This window comes from Loxodonta africana, chromosome 3 (assembly GCF_030014295.1).
Source record: "Loxodonta africana isolate mLoxAfr1 chromosome 3, mLoxAfr1.hap2, whole genome shotgun sequence".
In the NCBI taxonomy this organism is placed as follows: Eukaryota; Metazoa; Chordata; class Mammalia; order Proboscidea; family Elephantidae; genus Loxodonta; species Loxodonta africana.
Window position 1 is genome coordinate 81350315 of NC_087344.1, and position 20614 is coordinate 81370928.

Here is a 20614-nt window from a genome sequence, read left to right on the forward strand (position 1 = left end):
ACTGTGGCATCGAGGTAAAATATGACCAAGGGGAGGGAAGGAAGAAAGAGAAGGCTGGGCTTACACATGGAGCAAATTGAGCAACAATGAGAGCAGGCACGAGGCTGGGACGTTAGTTATCTGCCTGTGACACCTTTTATCTCTGCACAAATTGGTCCTTCCTCCCCCACTGCATCCTCTTATACAAACAGAGGCAAACACAATGTGTCACCACTGCAATAGCATAGCAATTTAACCCGAATTAGTGAGGGGGTCAAGCTAGGAAATAGGGGTTTCTCATTTCAACAGGTTCCTTAGTCTCTGCTCTGAACCACCACACTGGGGGGAGGAGGGTAGAGAGAAAGCAGACTCATAATTGAATTCACTCACTTGGCTGCTGCTGATGTATAAAAAATTAATGCTTGAGCCTCCTACTTATCAAAGCTGGTTAGTATCCATCTCACCTGCGAGACATATCATGTCAGAAGGCACAGCATGGGCCCACCCCAGGCAGGCCTAGCACTCAGTGCTTTAGCCAACTTGAGGAATCAGTAACAACAGGAAGGGAGGGAAAGGTGCTGCCCGGACGCATCAGCCCCAAACCAGAAGCCTCTGCTTGAAACCTGGAGGATAAAGAGTTGGAAAGCCTAAGTGGAGGCAACGATAGGGGCAAGTGGAGTTATAGGAGGTGGTCACATCAAAGATGGGCTTGGACAGATCAAGAATACATCTGAGTCTGCAGGCAGAAAAGGTATTCTGGCTCCACCCTCCAACAGGAGATGTCCAGCATGTTTCCTTCAGTAACCCCCTCCTTCATTCCCTAGGCCGACAGCCAGACACACACAGACACACCGCTGTGTCTGAAATTGAGGAGGTAATGGCAGCACTGATAGCACTGACAAGGCTAAAAAGCAGGGAGTAGAGGAGCCTGGCCTGTTCCCCGGTGACTGTGGACCCTGCGGGTAGAAAAGAACTCAGCTGGGGCGTGAAGGGGTGCAGTCCCACTGCCCAGCACACCACAGCTCCATCACACTAAAAGGCAACTTGGTCAAGTGATCATGCATTCTTGGCCAAGTTACATCACCTCCATGCCCTGCTCTGTGAGGATTAAATGAGCCAGCCAATGGAAACATGCTTTATAAATAATAAAGGGCCCACAGGAGGCATTCTGGCAATAAGGAGATCAGCCGAGACCAAACCTGCAAGAGTCTTTGGAGACACTTTGAAGCCACCTGCATTGAGGAGACAGTGCCTGAGTCAGGAAAAGGATCCTGGAGAAGCCTTGCTAGGGATGACAGGCTAAGAGAAAGTTCTAAAACCACTTAACAACTGCAGAAATGAATTACGGGAAGCCTGGCTTGGTGAGAGTTGATGTGCGTAGAGGATTGGGACTGATTCTCCAAATCCAAAGAATCAGCACACAAATACCAGGGAACAAAAGCCAAGACTCCAGTTTAGACCCCAAATGGGAGAGCGTTCTACCCTAGTTGGTAACCACATATTTATGGGCATCACAGAGACCCTGGTCCCTTAAGGAGTAGAGGACAATCGAACCTGATCCCTATACTCAGGGAGCTTCCAGGCCCACCCAGAGGATAACCACAACATGAAACAGATATTACTCTAGGACAGACTACTGAGAAAGGGACATCTAATCTCTGGTGACGGGAGGACAAAGCTGGGGATTACTTACAAAAACTAGCTTCAATCCCGTGTTTAAGCATGCGTGCGCGCGTACACACGCGCACGCGCACGCGCACACACACACACAAACCCTGTCCCTCCATTCTTCTCTGCCAGCCCACAGCCCTGGGACAATGCTCTGCTGACTTCTCGCCCCACTTTGCCCCCACGCTTGCCGCCATCCTCTGGGACGGCTGCAGGTTACAATTCCAACCACAGGCTTCAGAAAGACGATACACTTGCTGGAGCCTGCAAAGGGTCAGGAGAGAGTAGTGTTTGAAATACCAGCGTGACAGCTGGCTCCTTGTCTGTCTCTTCTCTCCCAACCCCCTCCCCAAACTTGTCATGGTACAAGAAGTCTATAAGCAGCCCATCAGCTTTAAATATCAGTGTGCGTGAAGCAGGAGCATGAGAGTGAGGGAGCGGGAAGCAGACAGCCAGCACCTCTGTTGCCACTGCCTGTCAGGGAACACTAATGAATTTCACTATCAGCAGCCATGCTTCAGATGGGGGGCAAAGCGGGGGTGGGGAGTTTTCTAGGGAGGACTCTCGCAGTATTAAAACATCTTTTCCCAACGCCCTGTTAATAAATGTCATTGCAAAGCTGAGAACTACAGCCCACCACCAGGACTTCAAGGAAAGGGACGGGTTGGGGCAACCCTTGTGGTCCTCTAGAACAGGAAGGGGAAGGCAAATGTGAGGCTGGAGGCAGCCAGCTGAGCCCCACAAGTAGATGGATGACCTCTGGAAAGTCTCCCACCTCACCCTACCACCTTCACCCACACTGACCTCATAAAGGCCTTGCAATGCTTGGTTGAGGACTAGGATAAGGAGGAGAAGCCTCAGGCAGGGAGAGACTACCACTCTGCCTTCCTGGCCAGACTGACTACCCAGCCACTTTACATCAACTTCAGCCAACTCACTTCACAGTTCCCTCTAGAGGCCCCATGGTCAAGGGGTTACAAACCATTCTTCCAGACCTGGGGAGGTGAGGAAGACTCTGGCACTAGTCTCAACAGGAAGCTACTTCCCCCACAGACATCAGATGCCAGAGCTTATTATAATTCCCATTTTACAGATGAGGATATGGAATGGTTCTGTGACTTCCCCAAGATTTGGCGGTGCAAATGCTTAAGTGTTTGGCTACTAACTGAACAGTTGATGGTACAAATCCACCCAGAGGTGCCTCAGAAGAAAATCCTGGCAATCTACTTCCAAGATATCACCCGTTGCCGTCGAGTCGATTCCAACTCATAGCGACCCTACGGAACATAGCATAACTGCCCCATAGGGTTTCCTAGGAGAAGATGGTGGACTTGAACTGTCAACCTTTTGATTAGCAGCCGAATGCTTAACCACTACACAACCAGGGCTCCTCCAAAAGATCACAGCCACTGAAAATCTCTATGGAGCACAGGACTACTTGATGCCAACTGGTTTGGTTTTACTGGAAGTAGGGAAGCTAGAACCCAAATCTGGATCTCCCTTAATTCTAAAGGCTCTGTTCTTTCCACAATACCACACAGCTTCTCTAAGGGCTGATCACCTCACTATCTCCTGAGTGTCCTCTACTGCCAGGCCCTATCCTTCCTCTCCATTTTCTCCCACTGGGACACACATCCCCCTGGCCTGGCATGGGCCACAGCTGCCACATAGCACAGGGCTGGGCCCCAGGCCAGGGTGAACCCAGCCGGGCAGAGAAAGCTCTGGAAGCGAGCCAAGCCGTCAGCCGGGAGTCTCCACAGCTCAGAAGGCATGGCTGCAGGCATAAGTCTTCCCTCAGGTGCCCTCTGCACAGCTCTGATCAGCAGTGTCTGATCCGGCAGCAGCCTGCTGTGCAGGGGGCAAATGACATTTAATTTCCTCTTGGTTTCCCCATGGTACAGACGAAAGGCCGTCACCTGCGTCTGGGTCTGGTGGCACAGCTGGAAGTGTTCCCAGACATGCTGCTCTGGAGAGTTCCCAAACAAACCAGAATACAGGCGGGTACAGAGGGACGTCCCATAGGCCGAGCTGCTGGTCCTCCCAAGGAAAATCAGTCTTAAATCCCTACTGTCAAGCAGTTGCTCAAAACCTCCAAAGGGCACTGTTTATGTACATAGTGGCTCCCTGAGCCACTGCTTTTTAGCCCACTTGCCAACTATCTCCACACCCATTTCTCCCACATGGTGCCCACATAAATGACCACAAGAAGCACACAAGTGCCACAAACACCCTGTGGAACAGTATAACATGCACCTCCCTCGGTGTCACAAATATTCCATGGAATCATACAGCTTGTGTTTCCCCAGCCCCTCTCTAGTGAAACAACAGGACGAGCCCCTCTCCAGTGCCCCTCCCTTGGCAACGCCTCCAGGGAAATGGGCACAGTGCCCTACCTGTTGTGACCATGGGGGTGCTGGAGCTGCCACCAAGACCTGCCAGAGCTCTCTTCCTCAGATGATATGGCAGAAGCCCCGGCAGATAGTAGGGAGTCGGGTGGGGAAAAGGAGGATGAGCAGGGGAGGGGAGGTTTCCAGGGTACCTGAGTCAGTGTCTCAGCTGATGAGCTGTTCTCTTCTTGGCCAGGGAAATCAGGAGTTCCTTAGCAGTTTGAGCTGTCTCTAAGACACCTCACCCATTACCTGCTACTAAGTCTGGACCTGGCCTGTGTCCACCTTGACCCTGGGTCTGGGCTGCCTTTGTGTGGCCTACAATGCCCTCTGGAGGCTCTACAGAGAGGTAATCCTCCTAGTGTTCAGGATCTGGGATGCAGTCTGATCTCTGCTCCCACACAGGCACTCAAGGACACAGCTGTTTCCCTTAACCTTTGGCTGGTCCCCTCTGCCCTGATTCCAGCTCTCCTGACTCAGTCAAGATGTATCAGCACTTGGCCTATACAGAGTTGTGCTTCTGTCCTATAAAGATGGGCTAATGGTTTTGAAACTGTGCTCCATGGAGCTTTAGGGTACTAAGGAGGAACATCAGGCCACTTTGTGGACTGGGGGAGAAGAAGAAAGAATGGGCAGCGCCTTTCCCCAGCTTTAAACAGAACATTTCAACTTTTAGAAATTTTGTTAATATTGGGCTTCCTTTAATGTTTTGTTCAAAAAAAAAAAAGTTTACTGCTAAAAAATACCACCCATTCTGTCTCTCTACATTTCTCCTCTGGGTTCTCAGTATTTGTTTTGCGTCTTCTTTATAGTGTTCTTATTGTCTACCTTACTTACCCTGTGATTAGTTATATACATGCCACTCTTTCTGTCCTGATCACTTGGTGGTCCCTACAAGCCCCTGCACAGCACTTACTGGGCCTGAAGCAGCCCTCAACAAGCACGAACTTTAAGTGGCTGCTGGAAGGCCAGCACTTCCCAGGATACACTATGGTTGGCACCTTCAATGGCAGTTGTCAATGGTACTCCTTGGGAGAGAAGAGTCACAGCAGAGGGTAACTGACATTTCCAAGACAGTCCTAGTAAAGATGTGCGGCACATCTTAAATCAATGAATTGGGTCCACCTGCTACCATTATCAATCATCTAACTCAACCTCAAGGGGACCAAAAGGACTTTTGCTTTGGTCAATCTTTACCAAGTATCCCAATAAGAAGTAGCACTCATTAGTTTCCAAACCCTGAATGTGGGACCATGGGAACACAGACTGATGTTCATCAGCTAAATACTCAAGGTTCTGTCCCCTGGCTCTATGTAGCCTGTAGACAAGTCATTACTTCCACAATTCTCGTTACAGGGCTGGAAATGGGCAAAGCCCCTTAGCCCCATCAACCAAGCCAAATGCCTGGGCCTCCTTCTTCATCTGGCTTTGGAGAAGGGGGGAGGCAAGGGACTGGTGCTCCTCCTAGCTAAAGCCACTTGTTAATAGGCCCTAGATTCCCTCATCCCTGGGGAAAGGAAGGTAGCAATGAGCCCTCTCTCCCCTCCACACACACACATGCCTCCCAGCAGGGCCAGGGAGGACAGCCATTAGTGTGTGCCTCAGCAGACAATGGGGAGGAGAAGTCTCCAGAGCAAAGGACAACTGCAGCAATTAGAATGCAGGGAGGTTCAGAAGCTATTTAACTGGGTGACCCGTGAGGTCGCTGCATCTGACTCCCATCCCTGGATAAATATTGTATGAGTGGGGAGGGGTGCGAGCGAACCAGCCATCGGAGTGCTGCTCCTCCTTCCACTCCTTTCCCCACCCCACACAGCTGCCTCCAGCCATACACGCCAGGAACATTATTTACAGCCTTGACAGTCAGAGCAATCACTCTGCTAACCAAGAGGGAATGGACAAAGTAGACTTACCAAAAATTGACAATGGCAATTTAAGAAGAAACCAGAGCTGATGGGGCAAGGGATCTGAGCCAACACTGAGATGTGAGGCTTCCCCCACATTCTGGGTCCAGCTGGAACAAATACTGTCACCCCAAAACCCAAAGCACTAGCAGGTGAAGCTGGTCCCAGCTGGCAGACAGTAAATCAGAAATGGAGCATCCCATTCACCTTTTGGGTCCACATAATAGAAAAACTCCTGAATCTCATCACTACTCAGGTGTTCCTTAGCAAAGACAGGGGTCCTAGCTACCTGCCCAGAAGAAGCCAGACCAGCCACGTGCCATGGTTCCAGTTGGTCCTTTAGATGTCCTGGTGGGTAAAGGCCAAGAGCAAACAAGTCAGACCTAGCAGAAAGGGGTCAGGGTGAAGGGAGAAGACGAGAGCGTCTGAGTGCAGGCTGCGCCTCAGCCCCGACATCTGCCGCTCCTCCAGTCCTGCTCTAATGCACCCTGACATGCCTCTGAAGACAGAGAGCTGCTTGCAGTCAGCACCGTGATTTGTTAGTAATTATTTCCATGGTGTCACATTGCTGTCACTCTGTTAACAAAGAGACAGGCTGCCTCAGGCTGCCTGCAAGAAAGAATCACAGAGAAAAAGACCTGTCAGGCTCCTGGGATTCTCTGGGCTGGCTTGCTTTCTTCCCCAAACCAACATCCTCACAGGCTTTGGAAGAAACAGTTTTACAGAACTATCAAGTCTGAGTTGTGTCATCTTTTAGCCAGGGACACTATGAATTTATCCCACCCACTCAGAGATACCCTTCCCAAAGCCCAACAGAGCTAAGCTCGGAGTTCACAAATCATTCAGGCATGGACCACTGTGCCACCTGAAGCCTTGAGCTCACTGCTCCTCATCTCCCAAGACCAAGACCCCTGCTCCTCGACTCTTCTTCCTCACTGGGGCATTTGCAGCCTCTCCTGTGTTCTTAGGAACCTGACAAAAGAAACCTAATCCTGACCAAACTGAAGCAGCTGCCCTCTTGGCATGGGTGGTGATTAGGAAGAATATGATGGCAGGGCATCTTCCCTTCTTGAATCTGCCAACCACAGTACAGGACTGAAGCCACCCAGGTGCCAATTCCCATCTAACCTCCAGGAGCCTGTGCATCTGTGAGGAGATACCCGCAGGGCTGTCCTATCTTCCCCACTGCCTGGATCTACACAGCATCGCACTAGGAGAACTAGTGGTTTGCTTTAGCACAAGTAATGTCTCCATTACCCTGGCTGGGAATTAAAGGACAGATTGGCAAGCGCTGACAAAACAGAGGTCATTCACCTTACAGGTATGGAAAGTTGGAAATTAATTCTCTCCTCTTACAGAGGGAATCAGACTCCTAGATAGTAGAAGGGAAGTACCAATACTGAGAAACCCTTTCACTGCCAAGCAGCAACAGCAGCAGCAGCTGAAAGGAAGATGAAACTCCACCAAGACCTAGAGAGGCCCTGCCAAGGTGGAAGGGGCCACTGCTACCTAGCTCTTGCAGAAGCCCCCAGCATAGAGGATCCTGGAGAAGACTAAGATTCTTCTGGCATCAAGGTCAAAAAATACAAAGGAGTCCGCACACACCAAAATGTAAACTCCGTAAAGGCAGGAAGTTTTGGAAGTTAGCTCTCTGTTCACTGCTGTATCCTCAATACCTAGAACAGTGCGAGGCACATAGTGGGCATTTAATAAACCTATATGAAAAGAATACATAAATGGATCAATAGAGTTCAAGGGTTACTACTACAGGCCTAGGGCCAGCCTCTTCCTAAAAAAGGAGTTCAGAGAGGAGGAAGACCACTGCAGGATCCAGAATAGACAAGGAAGGATCCAGAATAGACAAGGAAGACTACATGGCCAAGGAAACCGGAACTAGGTTTTAAAAGATGAGATGGACTGGGACAAACTGATGGACCTAGAGAGATTCTCTTATCAGATTGAGCATTTACATACTCATTCCAAAAACATGTACTGAGCACCTTAAAAAGGTAGGTAGTCCATCAAAAGAAAAATTAATAAATAAATTGGAGAGTGGTCACACAATGGAATACCGCGCTACAATAAAAAGGCTGAACTGCTATATACAACAACATGGATGAATCTCTCGTACATTATGTTGAGCAAAAGAAGTCAGGCACAAAGGAATACATCTTTGAATGTACTCTTTATATGAAGTAAAAGAAGGTCAAGAACAAACAAAGCAAACCAAAAGTAACAGAAATCAGAAAAGTGGTTACCTGGCTGGAGAAGGGTATTACTGATCAAGAAGGGGCACAAGGGAACTTTCTGGGATAATGGAAAGGGTTCTTTACCTTGATCTGCATGGTGATCACACAGGTATATACTTGTATAATACATTGAGCTGTATACTTTATATTTGTACACTTAATGTACCCTATTACACCTATTTTATACTTCAAATTTTTAAAAGACCAAAAAGAGTTATTGTTCACAAGTTGCACAAAAAGCTTTTAAAAACATTGATCTAAAATATATCTCACTCAAAAGAAAATACTTTCCAGGAGCATCAGTGGCCCCTTCTCTGTGGAGGGTAGGAGACAAGGCCCTCCAGACTTCACTATCTAGCTGCCTGAGGACAGAGGGGACTAAGCAAAGGGCCAGAACCTGGGAAGGTAAAAAAAATATTCAAAATACAAAGGAAGGGCAGTCCAAGTCCTAGGCCTAGGAGGTCATGGCCCGTCAGGAGGCTTCATGTAGCGTCTATTGCGTGCCAGGAGAGCTCTAGGGGAGCAGAAATGAATCACACAGTCCAGTCATGCCCCCAGCGGGTTCTAAGTCTCTCTGAAGTAGCCTATCAGAATGCCTGTCATTGAGCACAAAACCAAACTTCCAGAGAGTGCCCTGAAGGGCCACAGAAACAGGACCCAATGTGTGTTTCTGACAAGCCAGGTAGAAAAAGGCTGAGCTACCCTAACTCTGGACTAAGGCAAAGGACTCAATTCCTACAGCCCCTCCTACCAGCAAAAAGGGCTCCACATATCAAATCCGGGGCCAGAATCTAGGCAGCAACACTTGCCTTGGGACCAATTAAGCAATAAAGAGCCATCCAGTCAGAAGCTCTGTTACAGGCCAAGGCATGAGGCTCCCACCACCATAAACATCTCCAAGCCTGATCGACTAAGTAAAGCATCTTTATATTTTATCAGGGTTTTAACTGAGCAAAAATTCTATTCCAGGGTTTCCTGTAAATCATTGAAGTGATTTAGATCCTCAGATACCCTCCCAGGGGGTGAGATGAGGCTGCCACTGTCGCCCCACCCTTCAGCCTAAAAGTGCCCAGAAACTGGAACACCAGAGGTTCTTGCTGTGAAAGGGAGAGGCCATGCTTGTTGGCCAGACACAGAACTTCTCCCAGCGCTCCTGGGGCCATCTCCTCCAGGTCCAAAGTCCTTCCAGAGCAGACGAATTGTCCCAAAAAAGGCTCTGAAAGGAGAATACAGGGTGAGATGCCTATTGACCCACAGGCCCAGGACCACATCGGGAAGAGTGTGAAGGGAGCACAGTCTGGGAACCAGAGGCCTGTCCTTACTCCAAACAAACCTGCTCCTGCCCTAGGATCTACACATAGGAAATGGATAATCCCCTGCCAAGCCCGTGATCAGGAAGCCCTTTACGGCCAGTTCTAGACCTCAGGACATGTGTATGAGGGGGCTCTCATATGTTCCTAGGCAGGCCGGATCCGGAGGTGGAAGAGAGGGAGGCACTCCCCCAAGCCCAAGAACTCTGGGCCCAAGGAGCTGTTAGGCTAAGAGGCTACCCCCCAACCACTCCATCTGAGCGTGGCAGGCTGTGCCGCACGATTGGCTTCAGGTGGCTCTTCTTTAATTAATGGCATCCCAGGCTCTGCAGGGAGCTTCACCCCACAATGAATGGCCCTCTCTCATTAGAGGCAGGCCTGCCACGATGTATTCAGGGCGAGGGCCAGGATTCATTTCCCTGTCTGTGGGTTGGGGATGGGAGGGAGGGGAGAGGCAGCAGCAAGAGATTTATATCGAGTCACTTGGATTAGCTGCAGCTGAAACATGACCCCATCAACTCAAGCTGCCTTCTTGGGGCTAACCCAATGCACCTCCACTGACGAGAAGGCTCTAGGGAAGCTGAAGCGAGGGCAGGTCTGGTTCCTGTTCTCTCTGGGCTTAGGCTATAGCACTAAGGCTCAGAATTCCTACACAACCTCCAGTCCCCACAGCCCCCCAACACACACTTCTTGTGCACTAGGGGCCAGGGCTGACTCTGAGCCGATCTTGCCCACCTAGAGGCTCTCTATGGCCAGGAAGCTGACCCACTAGCCTCATATCTATAAGACGGAGGCCCTGACCAAGGTCCCCAGCTGGCTCTTCTGCTTTCTGTAGCAATAATCCCACTCCTTATGCAAGGACAGGAGCCCACAACACGGTGATTACTACACAGAACAGATGCCCCCATAACTGCTATCTGGATGGGCCCCACGTATGGTCAGCCACAGGGCATTTCAGCACTAGGGAAAAGGCAGGCACCAGCCTGACACAAAAAACATGCTGTCAGCCATCACCACACTACGGTGATCCATTAAGCTGAACTCCACAGGGTGGGGAGACTGGGCAACGCTATTCTCCTTCCCTCCACCTCTCCCTGCAGCTGCCTCACAGGGATCATAGTAGACTGAGGAGGGGGAAATGGAGTCTTCTGGGCAAGAAGAAAAACTTGAGCCTTCAGTTGTCCAAGTTGCTAATATACCTCTCACAGGCTTAGAAAGAGGGCCACCTTACACTCTGCTAACCCTATATGTGGTTTTAGGGCTAGAGGCTAAGCAAGTTTAGGCTAGCAGCAACTAGTGCACAGCCCTACAAACCCCCAGCAAATCCCACTAAACCTGAATTTCAATTTTGGTGGCAGGGGAAACATATTTCAGGGCCTGCTCTCTTTCCATTATCAGCCCCCTTAGAAAACTCAATTCACTAAGAGAGCTGGAGGGCCAGCCCTCACTTGCTTCTGCCAACCAACCAGAAGGCTGCTGTGCAGGCCAGCTGTGTACTAGGAAGGCCAGGGCAGGGTGCCTATCATCTGCACACACACCCACTCCATGTCATCCATGATTCTCCCTGGCTTGTGGAGGAGCACGCATATACACTTCCTTCCCTACTCAGAAAGAGATGTAGCTCAGTTCCGCTTTGCTAAGCCCTATTTGGCAATGTGTCTAAACACATGCAAACTTAATTAGTTCAGGAGGGGAACCCAAGTGCTTGCAGTGACAGATAAAAGTAACAGGAAACGAGACAAGTCAGTACTGGCAGGGAGTTCTTACTCAAGCCCTTCCCCGAGCAGACTGCTAATCAAAGATGATGCAGCTCAGTGCTGGGACTAACTGGCACACCCATGGGCAAGGAGCAAGGGTCTCATGAGCTTACTAACACAATGAAATGCCTCACCAGTTTGTGAACATACCACACAATAGAGGTGTCCAAAGTGATGCTGGCCATGGTTTCCTTAAAACACATCTGAGGATTCATTAATTTGTAGCCCAGTAATGAGGCTATTGGGCAGCCCCAAATCACCACCCACCACATGTCCTGGCCAACTATGCTTCCATATCAAAATGAACATCACAGCAAAGCCAACTCTTCAGACAGGGATTGAACTGGACTATAAGATAGAAAATGATACTGGGGAGGAGTGGGCTTCTTGGATCAAGTAGACACATGAGACTATGTGGGCAGCTCCTGTCTGGAAGGGAGATGAGAAGGCAGAGGGGGACAGAAGCTGGTTGAATGGACACGGAAATAGAGGGTGGAGAGAAGTGTGCTGCCTCATTACGGGGAGAGCAACTAGGAGTATATAGCAAGGTGTATATAAATTTTTGTATGAGAGATTGACTTGACTTATAAACTTTCACTTAAAGAACAATAAAAATTAAAAAAAAAAAAAGAATATCACAATCCAGACCTCCACGCACACCAGACCAGGAACCAGCAGCCCAGATGTCAGAGAACATCTGCAGCCTCTGCCACTCAGTGCAAAGACAGTATAGTCATGCGTTGCTTAATGTCCATAATACATTCTGTCAAACAGGACATTCTATAATTTGGACATCGTGTGAACACCATATTATATACAGGCAGTTCCTGGATTACAAACATCCAACTTATGTACAGCCTGTTGTTATGACCAACCCTGTAAAGCCTATTATATTAAAAACCTGAGGTACATACAATGGTTTGTAGTAACAAACAGGCACTACTTTGCGACCTGCATCAAAGCCTTATTATTACTGTAAAAACAAAACAAAACAAAATTATTACTGTACTACTATGTTAAAGATGTTTTAATGCATTTGGAAGTGTTTCTCTAATGTTTTTTATGCATAGAAAGGTATATTATATACTGTATACTAAGACAAACACTTGACTAACTGACATTAGATATGAAATGTACCTAACTGCTATGACTTACATACAAATTCAACTTAAAGACAGACTTAGGAATGGAATTCGTTCATAATCCAGGGACTGCCAGTACTTAGCAAAGCTATATGGGATACTGTAGTATACTATACCATTATACATCTGGCAGTGCAATTGCTTTGTATACAAGAGACATGAGACACGTGTGTTGCACTGGCTACATCTGGTTGCTATGTCTGGTTAACGTTCACTGTGTTCCATTCTCCAGTGGGGACTCCTGAACTCTATTATAACCTTATGGGACCACGGACATATATGTGGTGAACACTGCCCAAACGGATGCTGTGTGGCGTATGACTGTATAGGAGAAGGGCACTCCCACCAAATCACAAATCCATGGGCCACGAAGGATAAAAGCAGGCAGTCAGATGGTATAGTGGTTAAATATGTCAGCTCTAGAGTCAGACTGCCTAGGTTCAAATACTTGCTCTACAACAAACCGGATGTATGTGTTTGACAAATTATTTACCTCTCTGGGCCCCAGTTTCCTCACTTGTAGAAAAGGGTTATGAACAGAATTTATTTCATATGATTATGGTGAAGATTAAATAAGACATGTGCAAACAGCACAGCAGTGCTCCTGGTATATAATAAGTGCTCCATAAATTTTGGCTCTCTGTATTCTTACATAAACTTTTCCAGAATAGTCCCAGTCCTCAATCTTAGAGGCACAAATCTCAGAGAAGGCCCTTCACATTGCTCCTAGGACCAGTCTTACCCTCCATGGCTCAGGTCCATGGGCTATCTCCCCCAGTCCCCACCATGGAGGACCCAACACACGGTGGTGACAATGAGAAAATCCAGGTGCTTTGCATTGTTCTCTTTGCTCTCACACTCAGGGTGGTACAGGAAGGACACTATTACTACACAGTGCTCTCCCAGGTGCGTGGTTCTATCACTGTGGTACTTCACTCCAGGAAACAGTAATCTCTGCTCTTCAGGGGTCTTGACACTTGACTTTAGCCCTGACGGGTGCCAGTAGTCCCTGATGAGTGTACTCTCCCCAACTCAAACAGTAAGTATTACAACCCGAGCAAGTATCTTTTAATCCAAACTTTCCAAAACCTGAAGTGCTCTAGTCCAGGTCCACATCTGTACAGCACCAACAGACGGTGTATGCACTATGCACACTCTACACGGAAGGCAGGGAAATAAGTGAAGCCATATGGCTGCCCCGCGTTTACATGTTCAATCTCTAGTAGGAGGGAAACCTCCCATTCCAAAACTGAGGTTGAGCCTAGATGCATGTCCTCTCAACACACTCTGAGCAGGCCCCTGGACTCTCCTCCGCCAGGGTACAGTGTCTGATCATCCTGACCATCTCCAAAGGGGCTTCTTCCCAGACTGCACTGAGGATCAGGTCTCCCTTCATACCAGCTCTTTCTCTCCCATCTTTCTGACCTGCCCCTCTTCTCATACCCACAGCTTTCTGCGAAAGTCTTCCGGCCCAGCTTCTCAGCCACTCTGTGCTGTTCAGCTGGTGAACCTAGATCTTCGAGCTATGAGTTAAACTCTAAGTTCCTCAAGGATGGCACCTAAAGGAGTCACTCCCTCACTCTGTACTAGCCCTACCCTTCCACCATTCCAAAGAGGGAACCCCTTTAAAGAGAAATTACCTGCCTGGATAGCAGAGAACAGGGAAAATTGGTCAAAGGATGCTAAATCCTGTGAGCGGGCTCAGGAAACACCAGGTAAGGAAAAGGAAAGGTAGGCCAGGTAGGGAAAGCAAGCTGACCAGGGGCCAAACCCATAACAAGGGTTGTTTCCTGAACAAGTTTAGAAGGAAAATTAAATCCATACCCACTAAATTAAAACCTACCTCAGCAGGTTCTGCAACTATAGCATCAAACCTGGAATATCAACTCTCATCCAACTTTGATAAAAGATAGACACAAAATGATTTTGTCAGGATGGGAGCAGATTTATTTCTTTTCTTCACTAGAATTTCTGATGCCACTTCACTTCCCATTTCTCAGTGCCTCCTTAATCAGGTCCTTCCCAACAAAAGTGATGTGAAGCTGAGGGGGGTGGGGAATAGCAGTAGGAAGTGGGAGAGAGGAGAAGGACAGCAATGAGAAGGAGCCCTGGCTCCAGGAAACTACTCTGTGAAATGAGAATATTTGCTGAATTCTTTAGACTTAGTTAAATCTAAAAATGGATGTCAAAATAAGAAGAAGCCATATACTAACAAGTTGTGGATGTCAATTCAACACCACCCTTGTCAGGCTCATCAGCCGCCTTTACCAGGCACATAAAAAGTTGATGCTTTGACGAGAGCTATCTGATGAGCCTCTGACAAGAAGTTACAGGAACGCCGATAAGCTGTGCACTGTCACGAAGCTCTACTTAGGTTTCCTCTCTGGCTGTTTTTATTTTGTTACACATTTAATTAAGAGCCTTCCCAGCAGTTACACGAAGTCCCGCTTCTAAAAGGCAGCCACAGAGCTCTGTCTCCTCTCTGTAGCCCCTGCCACCTGACATTTGTTTTCTTCCTACACACCATTTTTTAGTGCTTCCCTGGCCTTCCCAATCCAAACCTAAGTCAGCCACCAAAGTCTGCCACTGCTGCTTTTACCCATGTCTTCTGAAAACTGAAAACTACACGGCCTTAAAATTCAATTCTGTCTAGCTAGGTGTCCTTACCTTTTTGAATCTCAGGGTTTTAGTTTTTGTTTTTTTTTTTCCCTCTCTATAAAAGGGAGGTACCACCTCCTACCAGAGAAAGCAGTTAACAGGACTGAATGAGATCAGGTATACGCTCATTCAACTTAGATTCCTTTCAGAAATGCTTGGATTTCACAAGCCAATTCCTCTTCTTGAGGAACTACATCACTTCTCATGAAGATGCGAAGCAGTCTTCTGAGCTACCAATACATGTACAGGGCCCACCACACCAAGGGCCAAACTGCTACTGTAGGCCAGACCCAAATAAGAAAACACCCTCTGAAATTCCCTCTCTATCTCATGGGGAGACCAACCCCAAGTTTAGGAGGCCCAATCAGGTAATCCCTACACTCACATACAGTTAAATTTTTCATATACACACCATTCACAGAGAAAAACATTCTAAAAGGCAGGTGTTTGGGAACAAACATGCTAAAGAGAGAAACCACTGGAATAACAGAAGAAAAAAAATTTTTTTTTTTTTTTTTAATCTGGAGGAAGAAGACAGTTGGCCTTGGCCAAAGGGCTTTCCTCCTGGGCCACACGAGCCCAAGAACTCTGGGCATGCAGCCTGACTCCCACCCTACCCTGAAGAGCCCCCCTGTGCTACAGAGCTCCACACAAGTCCCTTCCCTGCTTCAAATGCTCAAAGCTGCCCAGAGCACCATGAACAAGACCAACAGTCTTCCTCCTCCTCACCTCTAATTCATATTTGCTTCGAGTCCCAGCCTGTATAATTTACCTGACAAAATGAGTGTCATCTGGGAGTATGGAGATACTCTGGAGCTCTGGGAGCTGTGTGTACATACCCAGAGGCGTGCGATCTGTGTGTGTACACAATCTAAGGGATGTGGGAGATGAGGTATGTGTGTGTTTATGTGATCTAGAAATCACTCCTCCTCCTGGCTCACTCAGAGATCTCTGTTCAATAGCAGGCCTGACACCTACCCTGGGTATATAGCCGTTATCTCAATGCCCAGCACCCGAAGGGTAAAAAGGCATAAAAAGGTAAGATAATGGCTGATTTGGTAGCAAATGTCACTCCAGAGCCACTACTCCCCATCCCAAATCAACACCCCACTCTGTGTTCAAAAGCTCGAATACACACATAGACACGCACACAGACACGCACACAGACAGAATGCTTGCTGCTGCTCTCGGTCACAAAAGAACACAGAGGTATCAATTCTATCAATCCTCAGCAAACAGTACCCCCACCACCTCCATCCCCCTTTAGTTCCCTGGGGGCTGTCTGAAGCCAGGTATCCATGAGGGCAGACAAGATGCAGAAGCGTCAGCCCAGCAAAGAAAATAGTTTCGTCTTCCATAACCAGGATCCGGAGACAAAGGCGAAAAAGCAATGAGGACAAAGGAGGAAAGAGAAGATGCCCTAGACTAGTGACTTGAGCAGCTTCCTAGAAGCAGCCCTCTCATCCCACCACTGGGCTCTTAGTTGGATCCAGGTAAGAGGATAAAACCAAAACCCACTGCCGTCAAGTCGATTCCAACTCATAGCAACTTTATAAGACAGAGTAGAACTGCCCCATAGGGTTTCCAAGGAGTGACTGGTGGATCATACTGCCAACCTAATTCAGTTAGTAGCTGAATTCTTAACCACTGCGCCACCAGAGCTCCAGATAAGAGGGTAGCATAGTATAACAGTTAAGAGAAAGGACTCTGGAGATAGGTTGCCTGAGTTTGAATCCTGGCTCTGCTACTTACGCACTATGCGTCCTTGTGCAAATTACTTAACCTCTCTGTGCCTTAATTTCCTCATCTATAAGATAGTACCTACTCCATACCCAGTAAACCATAGGGCTGTTAAATGAGTTATCTGTAAAGCGCTTAGAACAGTGCCTTTACAGAGTGAGAACTATGTGCTTGGTGTTAAAAAAAAAACCTGTAAAGACCTTCCTTCCAGGGCAATAACATGTAGCCCAGTGATTGTAAGGCCTATCCTGATTACTGAGACTTGCAAAAGGAAGGAAGGTCCCAACAACAGTAGTCCTAGTAGGGGCCTTGACTGGTCTATTCCTGCTCAAGAGCAGGCAAAAGGCAGGGCTCCCGACCCTCTGCTAGCCCTGGTAGCCCCATAGATGCAGGGAATCCCTGACCCAGCTGCCCTACAGGCTTGTACTTTGGGCTTCTGGAAGGTTCCAAACCCTATTAGCAATGTAGCCCTTCTCATACTCACATGACTTTTAAGTCCCAGTCTCCACAGGTGACAAAAATTGACTTGACGTTTGGGTCTAAGAGGCCTTCCTTCGCCATCCACTCATCGACCCTCTGAAAAGTACACAACAAGAAGAGATGAGATTTTCCTTTTTCTTTCCCTGAGCTTGTGAAGAGCCACAACAGTGAAACACAGGTAAGCTGCTTGTAATCAGAGCAGGAGAAAATTGTAATCTTATCCAGCCATGCCTCCTCTCTGGGCTCTCGGCCTTGCCTCAAGACTATGGAGGTATTTGGAGGAAGATCTCTACAGAAAGATCCCAGAAGCCTAAGTTGGTGGAGAGGAGGGGAGAGCTCCCCACTCCCCCATTTCCTGGCAGCCTGCCTTGGACAGGATAAAGACAGAACCTAACAAGTCTGTCCAAATACCTTGCTCTGACCTGTCTTTTCTCTCACTGGTCTTCAAACAAAGGCACAGCCTAGCACAGGCACAGACTGTTCTGGGCCAGGAAAACAGGCTAGAAGGAGGTCCCAAGCAGGGACTCCAATCCACATCTTCATTCATTCATTTATTCATTTCACCTACCCACCAAATGTTTACTGACATCCATTGTTCCAATTGCTGTGTCAGAAAGATTTAATTTAAGAACCAGTTCTTGCCCTCAAAGATCTTAACCATGTAAGTCAGAATCAACTCCACATCAAAAAACATTTTTTGGTATGTATGTGAAAGGACAGGCAACAGAGGAGAGAGAAAGCCTCAGAGCAAAATCTCCTTTCTTAAAGGTGAAGTTAATTTTCACCATGAGTCTCGCAAGAGAGGCCCCTTTGCTGGGCTGGAGCCTAAAGGCAGGGTAAGAAATCCTGACATATGGGCTAACACTGTCTGCTCTGGTTGCTAAAAGCCCATAAACTGACCCCAGACTTTGTATGTCTCTTCTTCCTGGTTGAGGATTCAAATTCAGCAGAATGTTCTGAAGGCTGGGCTCAATTCCTATACAGGGAAAGAAACTGCTCCTAAGTACACTTAGAGTGTATTTTCCTTCATCCCTTTGACCACTCTTAGTATTTGCACTCACAGTGGAAGTACAAATACTAAAATCAGTACATAACAAGAAAATTACCATAAAGAATTCATGAAGCATCACTTATTTTTCGGAAGATCCCAGGCATGGGGAGGAAGTGCAGCAGATCACACCACTGCTCACACGCACACAGGAGGGTTATTTTTAAAGGCTATACTATATACTACACAGTAGTCAAAACACAGGATTGAAAGTCAGACAGATCTGGGTTCTAACCTTGGCTCTTCCATATCCTGGCTGTGCCACTGATGGGAAATCATTTCAAAGTCATTTAACCCTTCTGCACCTCCGTTTCTTCCATCTATAAAAAGGGGTAGGATGACTAACCTCCCAGGGTTGTTGTGTGAATTAAATGTGGTAATGTATTAAGTACCCACTACAGAATAGACAGTAGGCTAAAAAGGTGAGAAAGGCATGGGCAGATCATCACACTCCAATATGACAGAGCAGCAACGGAGACGTGATCAGCGTGCTACAGGAGAAGTGGCTAACTCTGCTTTTCACAGGGGAAGGAGTCAGGAAAGGCTTCACAAAGAAGATAACTGAACTAGGAACTTGGTGGTAGGGTTTGCTTGAAAGCATGGAACATATGAAAGATTCTGCAGGTAGAAGCAAAGGTTTAAGAACAATCCTTTTATATTCAAGAAGCAATTAATCATCTGTTTAATGCCTGCTGTTCGCACCAGACTATAAGTACCATGAAGGCAGGAACTCTATCTGTCTTATTCACTGGCTTAATCCCTAACCCAGCACTGTTTACTCAATAAATATTTGCTTAATGATTGAAAACATGAATAGGGAAAAGTTTAGTGTGACTGAAGTCCACAGTGTATAGAAAGGAGGAGCAAGAAATGAGGCTAAGGCACTAGGTGAGGTCAGACTGCTTACCTAGCAGGTAATGGAGAGCCCATGGAAATTAAGTAAGACTGACTCTAGCAGGTACAGGCTGGCTCCCTGAACAGCTTTGAGATTCTAGAGGTATGGCACACGCTAAAGCCACTCTTTAGTGGAGCCAAAGATCCTACCTTGCCCCATGGCTACAGTGCTCCTACCTCCTAGAATGTCAGAGCTGGTTCCCTATTGCCAGACTATGCAGAGAATGTGGTCTCTAAACTCATCATAGTATGTATGTACAGCAGAGAATCCTCCTCAGCCAGCCAATCTCTCCCAGCAGGTAAATTCTGCACCTTCCATTGCTGAATGGTCTGTCTCCCAGCCACTTTGGCCCAAGCCCTTATATGTGCCTGTACCTGCGTGCAGACACACCCCTCCCCCATCCTTTTCCCAGGGTCATCTAAAGAAAATAAGGCAGACTTTACATAAGAAAAGAGGTGGGCAAACCTGGATCTCTCCAAGTCAGCATAACCTTACTCCAGCTCACTGGCCTTAAATTGCCAAGGTGTGTCCCCCCCAACTAGAGTGGCTCCCTAATACCCCAGCTCCTGCACAGTGGTCCTGGGGAAAAAAGCAGGACAAGCCAGGGCTATCATGAAGCACTCAGCAAGACCAGGCCTTTACCATGAGAAACGCTTCTATTCACTGGGGTCTTTGGAAACTTAGCACCTGAGCCACCCACTCACGCAGCAGTTAGTGAGCACCTTTTACTATGAGCCTGTCCAGGGAAGTGCCACTATATTTGGAATCAAGCTGTCCTTTTCCTTCCCTTCTCTGCTTGAATGAATAAAGGGTTGGAGGAACCTCCAAGACCATCTCCGGTCGGCTAGGCGAGCCCGCCCAGCCACTACAGGCCTAGAGGGGCGCAGCACAAGTCCAACTTAAAACAAATGAGTCAAGGAAACACCTAACTGGCCACCTGCTCAATACATTGTTGGAACAAGAAGTTAGCTCTCTAACTATCTCAGAGCTAACCAGACAAAGCAGAGCTCAGTCTGGTCTCCTCGTCCTACCAGAGGTTTAAGAGACCCTTGAGACGCCCCTACTAGGCTAATGACAGGAATCTTCCTTCCTCACCCGCAGAGTACGCTGAAATAGCGGAAGTAGCTTCCTGGGTGAGACTCCAATTCCTCTGAGCACCCTGCCCCAGAGCTGGTCTGGGTTCTGCCAGAGGAAGCCTCCTGAAGATAACATCTTCCCCTCAACTGGGGCCCCTGAGAAAAATCCCCATCACCTCAACAGGCCTGGTCTGATGCCGGCTCAGAGCAAGCGTCCTTCTCCCAAGCCAGAGACATCCCAGGGAAAAGCTGCCTGTCCTCTGGCTTCCCTCAGGGGCCAAGTCCTAGCTAGGGATGCTGGCTGGGACACGCGGAAGAACG

At 47.9% G+C, this 20614-nt stretch overlaps 1 protein-coding gene across 7 annotated transcripts in view; it reads right to left on the reverse strand.

Moving 5' to 3' along the window:
• The window catches only part of ERI3 (ERI1 exoribonuclease family member 3), a 137170-nt gene that overhangs the window by 73846 nt on the left and 42710 nt on the right, over window positions 1-20614 (reverse strand). For all 7 annotated transcript variants that reach the window (XR_010321385.1, XM_064281868.1, XM_023554638.2 and 4 more), the window contains one exon: window positions 17279-17370. Coding sequence is in view for 6 of the 7 variants with exons in the window: in XM_064281868.1 (XP_064137938.1) it covers window positions 17279-17370 (92 nt within the window). In the remaining variant the exon portion in view is untranslated. The remainder of the gene's footprint in view (window positions 1-17278; window positions 17371-20614) is intronic.